The following is a 13,179-nucleotide window of genomic DNA, read 5'->3' as shown; positions in this document are numbered from 1 at the left end:
GAGTTGTGAGCTCCCATTCCGCCTCTTCCTTGTGTGCTGAGTTGTGAGCTCCCATTCTGCCTCTTCCTTGTGTGTTGAGTTGTGAGCTCCCATTCTGCCTCTTCCTTGCATGTTGAGTTGTGAGCTCCCATTCCGCCTCTTCCTTGTGTACTGAGATGTAAGTTCTCAGCTGCTGCCCCGGCCACCTGCCACCATGCTTTCAGGCCACCATCATGGGCTCTAAACCCCTGGAATTGTAACTCAAATAAACATTTTGTAAGTTGCTTTGGTCCTGGTGTTTTATCATAGCAATAGAAATGTAACTTATGTAAGAGTTGATACTGAAAGTAAGCTCCTTGTCCGACGAACCTGTCTATGTTGTTCTTTCAGAGGACTGTGGAGTGCTATGGGACGTTGGTATAGAAAACTGGATGAATGCTGTAAGCAGAGCTTAGTGGGCAACTTGGTAGGAGTTTAGAAGACAGTGGTGAGGATTAAACATGGAGCTCTAGCTTAAAATGGGAAGGGAGTAATATTGGAAACTGGGCTATCAATTTTAGTGATTTTTTGGCAAAGAATCTGGCTGATTTCTGCCCCCTTCCTAAGAATGAAGCTAAATTGAATAGTGGGCGAATTTCCTCGGTGGAAGAGATTTCAAGAGATCCAAATATTGGTTCTCCCACTTGGTTATTTGTAGTCACTCCAACGGCTTAGGGCTTTACTGCTGTGAACAGACACAATGATGAAGGTAAGCCTTATCAGGATGGCATTTAATTGGGGCTGGCTTACATGTTCAGATGTTCAGTCCGTTATTATCAAGGTAGGAACATGGCAGCATCCAGGCAGGCATGGGACAGGAGGAGTTGAGAGTCCTACATTTTCATCTGAAGGCTGCTAGCAGAATACTGACTTCCAGGCAAGTAGGAGGAGGATCTTAAAGACCAAACCCAGTGGCACATCTACTCCAACAAGGCCATACCTACTCCAACAAGGCCACACCTACTCCAACAGTACCACACCCTCTAATATCGCCACTCCTTGGGCCAAGCATATGCAAACCATCACAGTAGGTCTACAATGCAAAAAGAAAGCAAGGCAAAAACCACACAAAATATACAGTTTGAAGAGAAAATGAGCACTTCAATTCAAGGTTGGACCCAAGGTTTGTGCTAAAAGAGATAAGATTAAGGAGAGGCCTGATCCCTATTAGAAGAAAGGGAGGGTCCCCTCAGGGCAAGAAGACCCAGCTAAGACTCATTTGTGAAAGGAAACGGCCTAAGGGATTTTCTTCTCCTAAAAAGCAACAACAGACCAAAGTTGCTGCAAACTCGATTCAAGGGGAGCAAGGGTTCTCCCAGTTTGGCAGCCAACCTTGGCAGTGTCAGCCAAGTGAAGTTGCTGTTAGAGTCTTGAAGGATATACTCGTGAAGGGGTCATGGAATCTTCCTCCATGTTTTCAGAGAGATGCAGAGGCCAAGCTAGTAACACGGAGGGTCTGAAAGGCAATTGAGTGCAGCCTTTGATCCTCAATTCATCCTCAAGATGGTGAAGATGCCCGAGTCACAAGACAGCTGCCAAAGCAGCTGGATCCAGGGAGTGGAACCAGCCCAAGAGAGAAAATATTGCTAGTAACAAAGCTGGAGAAACAGTGATCTAAGCCCCTGGACATCAGACAGACTGCTACAGGACTTGGGGGTGTTCCCTGCTAGGTTTTGGTCTTCCTTTGATCCAGTACCTCCTCACTGTGCCCCAGCCCCTCCCTTTTTGTATAGTAATGTGTATTTTAATCTGTATGTAATTTGCTTTTTGACCTAACAGAGTCTCAGAAGAGATGTTGGACTTTGGATTTTGACTTTTAAGCAGTATTTGAGACTATGAAAGACTATGGGGGTTTTTCATGTTGGCCCAAATACATTTTGCATTGAGATATGGTAGGAGCGTATGAGGTTCAGGAGGTAGAATGTGGTGATTTGAATGAGAACTGCCTTCATAGACTTGTATATTTCAGTACCTGGCCCCTGGTTGGTGGAACTGTTTGTGAAGGGTGAGAAGGCGTGGCCTTGTTGGGGTAGGTGTGTCACTGGGGTTGGACTTTGAAGGTCCAAGGACTCACATCATTCTCGGTTTCTCTGCCTCCTGTTTGTGGACTGAGATGCGAACTCTTCGCTGCTGCTCCTGCTGCCATGCCTTTACTCTGCCATCATATACTCTAACCTTCTGAAACTGTAAGCCCAGTTAAGTACCTTCTCTTATAAGTTGTCTTGGCCATGATGTCTTAGGGCAGCAATATAATAATACTGTAACTAATAAAAATATGCAAATATGTCTGTGGAGTGTGGACTTAGATTCCTTCAGTTTACATACGTGACAGTTGCATTCTTGAGACATATGGTAGTTTTATTTTCAGTTTTTGAGGAGCTCCTCTACTGATTTCCATTGTGGCTGGACAACTTCATATATCCACTAGGAACAAATAAGAGACCACCTTTCCTCACATCTTCCCCAGCATTTGTTGTTACTTGTTTTCTTGGTGTGACCATTTCTGACTGGACTGAAGTGAAATCTTACAAATTTTAATTTGTATTTCCATGGTAACTAAGACTGTTAAACATGTTTGAAATGTTTATTAGCCATTTGCATTTTTTTCTCTTGAGAAGTTTCTGTTAAATTCATTAGCACGTTAGATGATTGCATGATTTGGTGTGCGTGCGTGCGTGTGTGTGTGTGTGTGTGTGTGTGTGTGTGTGTGTGATGTGTAGTTGGTAGATGTTCTTCTTCCCTACTCAGTATTCTTTAATTTGGTGATTATTTCCTTTGCTGTGCAGAGGAACCTTAGAGTCATGGAACCTAATTTGTCAATTCTTGGATTTATTTCTCATGTAGTTCAGTTCAGAAAATCCTTACCTCTGCTTAAATCTTGGAAGTGTATTAGTGTATTATATATGATTTCCTCTAGCAGTTTAAAGGTTTCAAGTCTTATATTAAGATCTTTAATCTACTTTTAATTAACTTTTGTGCAGAGTGAAAAATATGGGTCTAGCTTTTGAATGAAAAGAAATAAGAAGGAAAGGAAAGGACATGGCCGTTGCTAGGTCTGGTAGAGGAGAAAGTTCATTACAGAGCATAACCACAGGAAGACCAGAATGGACACGATCAGGCTGAGCTGGGCCATGTGGGGAGAGGGGGAAGGGAGGGGGAGGGGAGGGGAGGGAGAGGGAAGAGAGGAGAACCAGCAGCAACAGTCAGAAAGTCAAAAGTACAAAAGTGGGCAGGTAACCAAAATGGCTGGATTTGTGTGTGTGTGTGTGTGTGTGTGTGTGTGTGTGTGTGTGTGTGTGTGTGAAAGAGCCTCTGGGGGAAGGGCAGCCCAGTCCCTGGCCTGGAATGTTCAGGGTAGAGAGCAGGATATGCTAGCCATAGCCTGTAATTGATTGGGACTGAGGGGGACTAGGTCAAATAGGCACCTCAGCTGCTTGTCTCAGAGTTCCAGCGTTGATGACTTAAGAGTTTCATCCATCTACTTGTGGAGAACCAATTTTCTCAGCACCATTTTTTCCCCCCAAGACAGGGTTTCTCTGTGTAGCTCTGGCTGTCCTGCACCTCACTCTGTGGACCAGGCTGGCCTGGAATTCAGAGATCTGCTTGCCTCTGCCTCCTGAGTGCTGGGATTAGAGGCCTTGTACCACCAATGCCTGGCTCAGCACCATTGTTAAAGAGACTGTCTTTTCTCCAAGTTATGTTATGTGCAAATTTAAAAAACATGCTTGCTCTGGCTAGGCTCTCACATCAGCAGTGGCCAGACTATTCAGCCCCCATGGCTCGCTAACGCTTTTCCCATAAATGCCGGGAAATGATCGCTATACACTGATCTTCCACCCCCGTAGCAGGCTCTGCGGACCGCCAATGACTGCCACACCGCATCATCTCTCTTGCTCACCTGAATTGTTGTGGATAGGAAACACCAGACAATCCTAATATTTAAAATCAGTCAAATGACACAACCTGCTGGACCCAGTCAGAATCTACAGCTTTAAACTCATCAGCTATTTCATATTAGAATTCATCTGTGGTGGAGGCCATCATCGGATCCAACGCCCCCAGGCCAACATGGCGTCTGTGCTTCTCCCTCCAAAGCCTGGCCCAAAAACCCTTTTTCTATTCTATCTCATCTCCTCTTCTTCCTCCTAGGACCACCTCTATGTCTTTGCCCAGCGATTGACTTCTGCCATCTTTACTGACATATCAGCTCCTCCTCCTACAAAGTTATGCTGCAACAGTAGGTTTATTTTGACGTTTCTACTCAATCATTGGTCTGCATGCCTATTTTTGTGCTCACACCACACTGTGTGTGTGTGTTACTATTATGCCTCTGATATAATTTGAGATCGGATTTTGTGATACTTCTAGTATTATTCTTTTTGCTTTAACTATATGTTGCCCTTTGGGATTTGATGTGAATTTTAGGACTTTTACCTAATTCTGTGAAGAGGCCATTGGGACTTGGATGGGAATACATTGAATTTGTAGATAATATTTGGTTAATATAGCCATTTTCAAAATTAGATGTTCCTATCTGTGAGCATGAATCTGTCTGTCCATCTTCCACTGTCTTCATGTCTTTGTAGAATTCATTCAGTTTTAGTTCCTTGGTCAGGTTTGCTTCCAGGCATTTCATTTCATTTCATTTTTTTATTTTATTTTATTTTATTTTATTTTATTTTATTTTATTTTGTTTTGAAGCTGTTATGATTAGGATACATTTCCTCAAGTTATATTCCTTAACTATTATGGTAAATATGTTAAATGTTGGCGTCTAACCATAAAGAAGGAAGCATGCTTTGTCTCCTCAGTGAGGGTTATAAAATGTGCACTGTCATCGAGTTATACAGACTCCTATCAACAGATAGAGTGGCACATGTGACTAACAGGTGACTTTGGTTTCACTTTAGTATCTGATCCTAGAGTTAGACAGTGAAGAAATAAAACTCATAAGCTGAAGATTTCCAAGAAGGGACATTGAGTTAAAGAAGGCTTTTATATTTGTCACAAGTAAGTCTAGTTTAACATGTATTGTTTGGTTGATTAAGTGAAACTTTCCCAGTTTTAATTTCTTTTAAATATCTGCTTTATTGAAGAACGATCATGTACTAGGGCAAAGATTATATATTTTGGCTGGCAGCCAGCTAGCCATACAGCTGTGTTGTACTCTCAGTGAAATACATTGAACTGTCTTTATAAGTCTGTGAGTAGAAGCCACATTTTGTAAGCGGCATTATTTTTACTCGGGTGGTATTGGAACAGTGATCAACTGTAGAGGTAAAGATGTGTAATACAAGTTATAAAACTGTGTAATTGTTCAGAGAGTTGTGTGGTATCTGTATGCTGGCTACATTGTTTATTGTGTAGACTTACTTCCTGTTGGAATTGTGTTCTATTTGACCAAATCAAGAATATGGGTATTGTTATGTTAATCTATTAAGTCAAATGTTCTGGTAATAATATAGTTTCTGTTTCTTAGAAATGACTCTACCTAGTGAAATGTTAATGAAAAACTGCTGGAGTTTTACTTAATCAAGTCAGGCAAAGGGAGTTTTCTTTATGGATGGATTGATAAGTATATACATAGACTCCTTGGGTATAATAGCCTATAACCTTGAGAAAGCTACTTATATTAAAAGTTCTGTGTGAAATTTCAGCTCAACTATTGTATTTTGATTTGAATACTTTGAAATCACCTGATTATAGCTTTCCTGGAAGAGTCTGGAAAATGAATTAAAGATTTTTACTCATGTTTCATAGGCAGAGAAAAATGTCGTCCAGGATTATTCTGTAGACTCTTAAACAAAATGCTTAGAAGCGGGAAAAGGACATAGAACAGTAGGCAGTGGTTTGCATGTGTGCGTGTTTTGCAATCCTTCCCTCCCGGGCTTTTAGAGACTGCGTGTTCTTCGTAGAGAACAGCGTGCCAGCTCCTGCGGTTCACAGGTAGAACACCACAGACTCGTCAGATTACAGTTCACTTGATAACAGCTTTAGAGAACGAAGTCCAGGGTCAAGGTGCTGGCGAGGGAGTTTTCTGGAGATGCTCGCTCTCCTCCAATTATAGATGGCGGTTTCTTGGCTACATTCTCTATTCTAATATCTCAAATGAAGTTACTGTTCTTTTTTAAGATTGCATCATTTGACTACAAACAAGTGTCACAGTACTTGAACCAGGCCTCTCATCTAGGTAACTTTCCATTTTTTTTTTTTTTTGATTATACAAGAGTACATATCTCTCTGCCTATTTATAAGCATAACCCTAGGTTGGAATCCTGCGTGCAATTTCTAGGAAAATGGATAATATGAATTTATATAACTATTATTCTGTTAAGTGTATTTTGATACTTATTTTTTTTTTTTTTTTTTTTTTTTTTGGTTTTCCGAGACAGGGTTTCTCTGTGTAGCCCTGGCTGTTCTGGAACTCACTCTGTAGACCAGGTTGGCCTCGAACTCAGAAATCCGCCTGCCTCTGCCTCTCAAGTGCTAGGATTAAAGGCGTGTGCCACCACGCCCGGCTTGATACCTTTTAATAGTCTTATATGTATTATATTATGTATCACATATTATTAATTTATTATATTTATTATATTTGCTATAAAGAAATGATACCTAAGAGGGGATTATATATAAAAATAGGAAGAATTAAAATATCTCATCAGACAGATACCCTGTCTTCCTGTCTATTTATTTCAGATATGTACATGTGGGAATAAAAATGACCTCATGAGATTAGAAATAGTTGTCTCTAATTTACAGAAAACATTAGTGCTGTTCTTATGCATGCATATCATATATGTCAATCTAATTCACTCCCACGAACACTTCCTTTTTCTGCCTCGTCTTTCCAATTGTCCCTTTCTTGAGTATCACTTTAAAGTCTGGATTCTGCACATGGGAGAAAATGTGCAATGTTTGTCTTTCTGAGGATGCTTTAATTTAACATGATAATCTGCAACTTCACTCATTTTCTTGTGAATAGTTATAGCACACCTTCTCTTCCCATTCACTCATTGGTAAACATCTATGCTGATACCTAGATGAGGAACTTCCATACTGTAGTGACTACAAAAATGTATATCCACAGTCATAGTACATAAAGGGCTCTTTCATGCCACAGCCTGATGATTTAATGTTCAGATTGAGTGAGATGGACTCTTAGTGTAGTTAGCTAGTTATTTCAGATCTATTCTTTATTTTTAATTATGTGTGTGTGTGTGTGTGTGTGTGTGTGTGTGTGTGTGTGATGCTTGCACAAATCAGAATATATGCCATGAAATAAGAATATGATATCCCCTGGAACTGAAGTTGACAAGCTGTTGCCAGTTGTCTGACATGAGTGTTGAGAACTGGTGGGTACTGGAATCAAACTCAGATCTTCTACCAGAGCACCTATACATGTTCTTCCTGGCTGAATTCTCTCTCTAGCTGGTCAATACAGTTTTACTGAATGTTTTTTAATGTTTCCATAAATAAACATATTTAAAATGTTTATTGACTAGTTTTATTTGTTAGTTTTGAGAGCTAGCTGTTCAATTCACTTGTTCATTAGTTAGAAAATTTGTTGTTGTTTCAGTGTTTAGAAGTGTGTGTGTGTGTGTGTGTGTGTGTGTGTGTGTGTATAATCTAGGTGACAATTGAATGGCTATTTGTCGATTCTTGCTATTATTTCCTGAGTTGTCAGAATCCTTTTACAGAGTTCTTGCCTGTGCCTGTATTTTCAGTTTTTCCTCCTAAGTTCTATTTATTTTAAAGTTTCAAGCTTTACATTAAGGTCTGTGATTAATTTTGAACTGATTTTTGTAGGTGAGACATAGGAATCTAATTTCATTCTTCCATGTGTGGATATCCAGAGCTCCAGCACCATGGTTCAAACAGGCTGTCTTTTCCCTCATGCACGCTTTGGGACTTGTGAAGGATCCAGCTGCTGTGTCTGCATGGGCTTCTTTCTGGTCTCTAATCTGACCCATTGGTGTACATGTATGGTTTTGTGCCAGGGGTGTGCTGCGTCTGCTACTTTGGCTCTGTAGTGTGATTTGGAATCAAGTAACTTTTAGGATGTTTGCATGCCATTTTTTGGGCAGTAGAGATGGTCCTGTCATAAATATCCCATGAGAAGACATAGTTTTAAATTTAAATGGTGAGCACTTGAGTTTGAGATGACATTATCAACAATGATTATATTTTTGAGACTTGACTTTTCCAAATATAAGAAGTATATTTAGTGAGATATTATATTTAGAAACACAGGATCTTGATAACATCGTGGGCCAGGCTTTATATTTAAGAGTTAACGGCATGGTTTTTCTCTGTTTTAGACATCGTTATCTGCAATGAAGATCACAGCAGAGGAGAAGATGCAGCAAGGCCTTCTTGAACCATTTGATCTGGAGTAGAGATTTTTCTTTTAAGGAAGTTAAAGTTATTCACTTTTGTTTTAGTGTTCCAATTTCATAATATTTATTTATTTATTTTTGGTACTAGGTACTGGATATAGGAATGTATGAATGTTAGATAAACACTGTCACTGGACTATATCTCCATCTTCCTTTTACTAGTTAGACTCAGTGTATAAATTACAATTCAACACTAACCCAAAAGATACACTAGTATCCATTGTGGCATTTTCCCCTATTTTTGTATCTGAAAAACAGTAACTAGGCAAGAGCCACAGTCATTCATAATGAAATATACCAAGTGCAATTTTATGATGTCAGTTTTGGGCATTATAATCTACGTAACTGATTTAGTTGCGGACATCGTCCTTTCTGTTAGGTACTTCCATGATGGACAATATGTTTTTGGTGTTTTAACCTTGAGCTTTGTGCTTTGTGGAACACTCATAGTCCATTGTTTTAGCTACTCATGGTTGAAGGCTGACTTAGAGAAAGCAGGACAAGAAAATGAACACTATTTTCTTCTACTTCACTGCTTGCAAGGAGGAGTTTTCACAAGGTGAGTGCACGTCAGATCCCCAGCACCACCATTTCATCCAAGCAGAAGACAGTCTGTTTTTAAATTTAGACAGTCAAGCATGAAATGTTCCTTGTTCGCAAGAAGTGCACATAATAATCGTTTCTCAAGCATTAGTTTTAATGTAAATCATTGCTAAAGTCAAAGACCTTTTCTCGATTCATTGACAGGGCTACATCACTACACCCTATCCCCCATCCTCTCAGTAGTGGTTTGAATGACAGGGTTAAATATCTCTGATGTGGGATGAAGCATTCTTTGGGTATATGCCCAAGAGTTGTATAGCAGATCTTTAGGTAGACTTATGCCCAGCTTCCGGAGGAACCACCACACCACTGGTTTCCATAATGGCATATACGTTTGCACTCCCTCTGGCAATGGAGAAGGAATTCTCTTTTCCCACATCCTTGGCAGCATGTGCAGTCATTTGTTTTACTGATATCGGCCATTCTGACTGGTGAAAAGTGAAACCTCCGAGTATTTTTATCTTACGTTTCCTTGATGGTTAAGAATACTCACCATGTCATTAAGTGCTTCTCAGCCATTTGTGTTTCATCTTTGAGAGCTCTCTGGTTACTTCTCTTCCTTATTTCTAACTTTGGTTATTTGTTTTCTTGAGGGTTGGCTTTTGGTTTTTTATACAATTTATTTTTTAACCCTCTATCAGGTGTGCATAATTTGTAAAGACCTTTTCCCTTTCTGTAGCCTGCTACTTTGTCTGAAAGATGGTGTCCACTATTTGCCATGCAGAGTTCTAGCATCATGAGGTCCCATTTATTAGTTGTTGGTCTTAGTGCTTGTGTTGTGTCCTGCTCAGAAAGACCTTCCCTGTGCAAATGAGTTCAAGACTGTGCCCCACGTTCTTTTCTCTGAGATTCAGAGTACCATGGTCTGGGGGTTGGGTTCTTGGTCCATTTGGAGTTGAGTTTTGTGCAGAATGACAACCGTGGATCTCTTTGCACTCTTTCACATACAGCCTTCCACTCTGACCAGCACCATCTGTCATCCAAAGATGCTGCTTTTCCTTCAGTGTGCTTTTTGGCTTCTTTGTCAAAAATCATAGGTCTGTGGATTTGTACCTGGGTCTTCAATTTGATTCTATTGATCAATATGTCTGTTTTTACCCCAATACAGTGTTGTTTTTATTACTTGTAGCTCTGTACTACAACTTGAAATCTTGGATAGTGATACCTGCAGACATTTTATTATTCAGGATTGTCCTAGCTGTCTTTATGAGTGTGTGTGTGTTTCCATATAAAGCCAAAACTGGTTTAATTTCTGTGAAGAGTTGTCTATAATTCTGATGGGGATTGTGTTGAATCTGTAGAGTGCATTTGGTAGAATGGTCGTTTTCACAATATTAATCCTACTAATCCATGAACATGGGAGACCTTTCTATACTGTGATGCCTTCTTCAATTTCTTTCTTCAGTGTCCTAAAGTTTCTATTATACAAGTCTTTTGCTTGTTTCCTTAATGTCATACCAAGGTGTATATATATATATATATATATATATATATATATATATATATATATATGGTTTTAGAGCTTTATTGTAATTTACTGCTTCACAGATTTCTTTCTCTGTTTTTTTTTTTTTTTTGACATTTGTATATAGTAAGGCTACTGAGTTTTATGTATTAACTCTATATCCAGCTACTTTGCTGAAAGTGTTTATCAGCTGTAAAAAATTTCCTGAGAGAGTTTTTAGGTTTTTGTTGTTGTTGCTTTTGTTATTGTTGTATCATGAAGGTGTTTTTTTTTTTTTTTTTTGTCAAAGGCCCTTTCTGCATCTAGTGAAATAATCATATTATTTACCTTTCAGTCTGTTTCTGTAATGGATTATGTTAATTGATTTAGGTATGCTGACTATCCCTGTGTCTCTTGGATGAATCTCACAGTGGACAATCTTTTTGATGTTTTCAATTTGAAGAAAGTTCCATGAGGTGCTGAAAAGAAGATATGTTCTTTTGTGTCTGGGTGAAATGTTCTGTAATATCTGTTAGGGTTATTTGATTTATGATGTCAGCTATCGCCAGCATTTTTCTGTTTAGTGATGTCTGAACGACCTTCCTGTCGGTGAGAATGGGGTACTGCTGTTTTCCACTATCAGCACATGAAGGTCCATATGTGATTAAAGCTATAGTAGTTTCTTTTAGCAACTTTGGTACCCCATGTTTGATGCATGCATGTTTATAACCACATTATCCTCTAGGGGAATTTTTCTGTTTATGAGTATGTAGTGTCCTTCCCTATCTCTTGTGATTAATTTTGTTTGAAGTCTGTTTTGTCTATTAAAATGACTATGCCTACCCTGAGGTGATGTCTATCCTTGATGTTGAGGTGTATATCTTGTCTGTAGCAGAAGGATAAATCCTGTTTTCAAATCCAATCTATTTATCTGTGTTTTTTGTTTGAGGAATTATTAGTGTTTATTGGTTCCTACCCTTTTCTTGTTGTGGCATGTGTTTCTTTCTCCCTGCTTTTATTTCTGTCCTGGCGTTTGTCAATTCTCTTGTTATCCTCATCAGGATAAAGTTTTCCTTTTAGTGCCTTCCATAGAACTGGATTGGAAGATAGATAGTGCTTAAATATGGTTTTATTGTGGAATGCTTTTCTTTCTCTGTCAATTGTGATTGCTAGTTTTGGTGGGTATAATAGTCTTGATTGATATCTGAGGTCTCTTAGAATTTGTAGAAAATCTTTACAGGCCCTTCCTTCTCTGACACTGGGTGCTGGGCTTTAGGGAAGCATCAATACACCACTCGGTGGGTGGGGAATCACAGCCGAGGATATGGGAGGCCTAAACTGAGGTTCCCAAGCTCCTAGGAGTCCAGCTGCCACTGGAAACGGCATGGATTTGGGAACAAATGGCTGGGAGTCCATGGGACTCTGCCCCAAACTCCTGGATATCTAGATGTCACTGAGTCTCACAGAGCTGGGAATGGAGTGGACCAGTGGGTTAAGGATGAGCCCCAGGCCAGGCGGAGGGGAACTGCAGTTTAACTCATTGATAAAAGTCCTTAGCTTAGCAGTGGTTGTCTGGGAGTGTAGAAGGGCCTTCTACAGGAGACTTAGGCTATGGTTCTGTAGGCGAAGGCCTTCTCCATGCTTCCCATGGTAGTTCTTGATGAAAGAGACAATTCATGTTTATCCATACCATTTATTGACTCCTCATCATGGAAAATGGGTGTATAACACTTTCTCAGGGTGGACTTTTACAGGAAGGAATGTCAGGGAAGGAAAGCTAATTGGAGAAACCCTCAGGCCTCTAGATAATATTATTAAAGTGGAGAACTCTGCTCTGGGCTAAGTGACCAACATGGGTAGTGGGGTCATATGTTCTGGGCCAGGAATCTGGTAGGGAGCAGGGAGATGCCTACCATCTCAAGTGGGTGCCTGGGTTTCTGGCGGGGAGTTCTCTGAACCCGCTCAACCTTACCAAGTTTCCTGGCACAGTCCACTGTTCCACAGCCCTCTGGCTTTTAGAGTTTCTATTGAGAAGCCAGGGGTTATTCTAATTGTTCTGCCTTTATACATTATTTGTTCTTTTTCCCTTAGAGGTTTTAATCTCCTTTTCGTTGTTGTTGTTCTGTACATTTAGTGTTTTAATTATTATGTGTCATGGGAAATGTCTTTTCTGGTCCTATTTGGTGCTCTGTGTACATCTTGTACCTTAATAAGCATTTCCTTGTTTTGTTTGGGGAAATGTTCTTCTATGATCTTGTTAAAATTGTTTCTTTTGATGGGATTCTTTTCCTTACTTTGTCCCCCCACCCCCTTTTTTCATAGATTTTTTTTTCACAGTGTTCTAGATTTCCTGGATGTTTTGAGCCTGCCTTTTTTTTTTTTTTTTTAAGATTACCATTTAGATCTCTTTGATTGAGCTCTCGGTATCCTTTAACTTGTCTTCAACACTCAAGACTCTTTTCTATGTCCTGTACTTTGTTGGTGTCTTATCTAGTGTTCTATTTTTGTGAAGAGACACCAAGATCATGACAACTGTTATAAACAAAAGCATTTAACTGGGGTTTGCTTACAATTTCAGAGGTTTAGTCTATTATCTTCATGGTGGCAAACATGGCAGCACACAGGCTGATCTGATAGCTGAGAGTTCTACATGCCCAAAGGCAGCAGGAAAGAGAGAGAGAGGGAGAGGGAGAGGGAGAGGGAGGGGGAGGGGGAGGG

The 13,179-nt window shown here is 39.8% G+C and overlaps 1 protein-coding gene across 5 annotated transcripts in view; it reads left to right on the top strand.

Annotated features, from left to right (window-relative positions):
- Window positions 1–4,933: 4,933 nt before the first annotated feature.
- Window positions 4,934–13,179, top strand: part of Xkr9 (XK related 9) — a 41,804-nt gene continuing 33,558 nt past the window's right edge. Inside the window, exons 1-3 of one of the 5 annotated variants that reach the window (XM_029533379.1) lie at window positions 4,943–5,028; window positions 6,151–6,208; window positions 8,337–8,973. In XM_029533379.1, the coding sequence (XP_029389239.1) occupies window positions 8,702–8,973 (272 nt within the window). In that variant the 5' untranslated portion in view covers window positions 4,943–5,028; window positions 6,151–6,208; window positions 8,337–8,701. Of the gene's footprint in view, window positions 5,029–5,205; window positions 5,296–6,150; window positions 6,209–8,336; window positions 8,974–13,179 lie in introns of those variants that run through there. The other 4 variants (XM_029533380.1, XM_021222422.1, XM_029533381.1 and 1 more) reach the window with 4 other exon arrangements.

The sequence above is a fragment of the Mus pahari genome, chromosome 22 (assembly GCF_900095145.1).
Source record: "Mus pahari chromosome 22, PAHARI_EIJ_v1.1, whole genome shotgun sequence".
Classification (NCBI taxonomy): Eukaryota; Metazoa; Chordata; class Mammalia; order Rodentia; family Muridae; genus Mus; species Mus pahari.
Note: the sequence above shows the minus strand (reverse complement) of the source record. Positions and strands in the feature narration are given on the sequence as shown.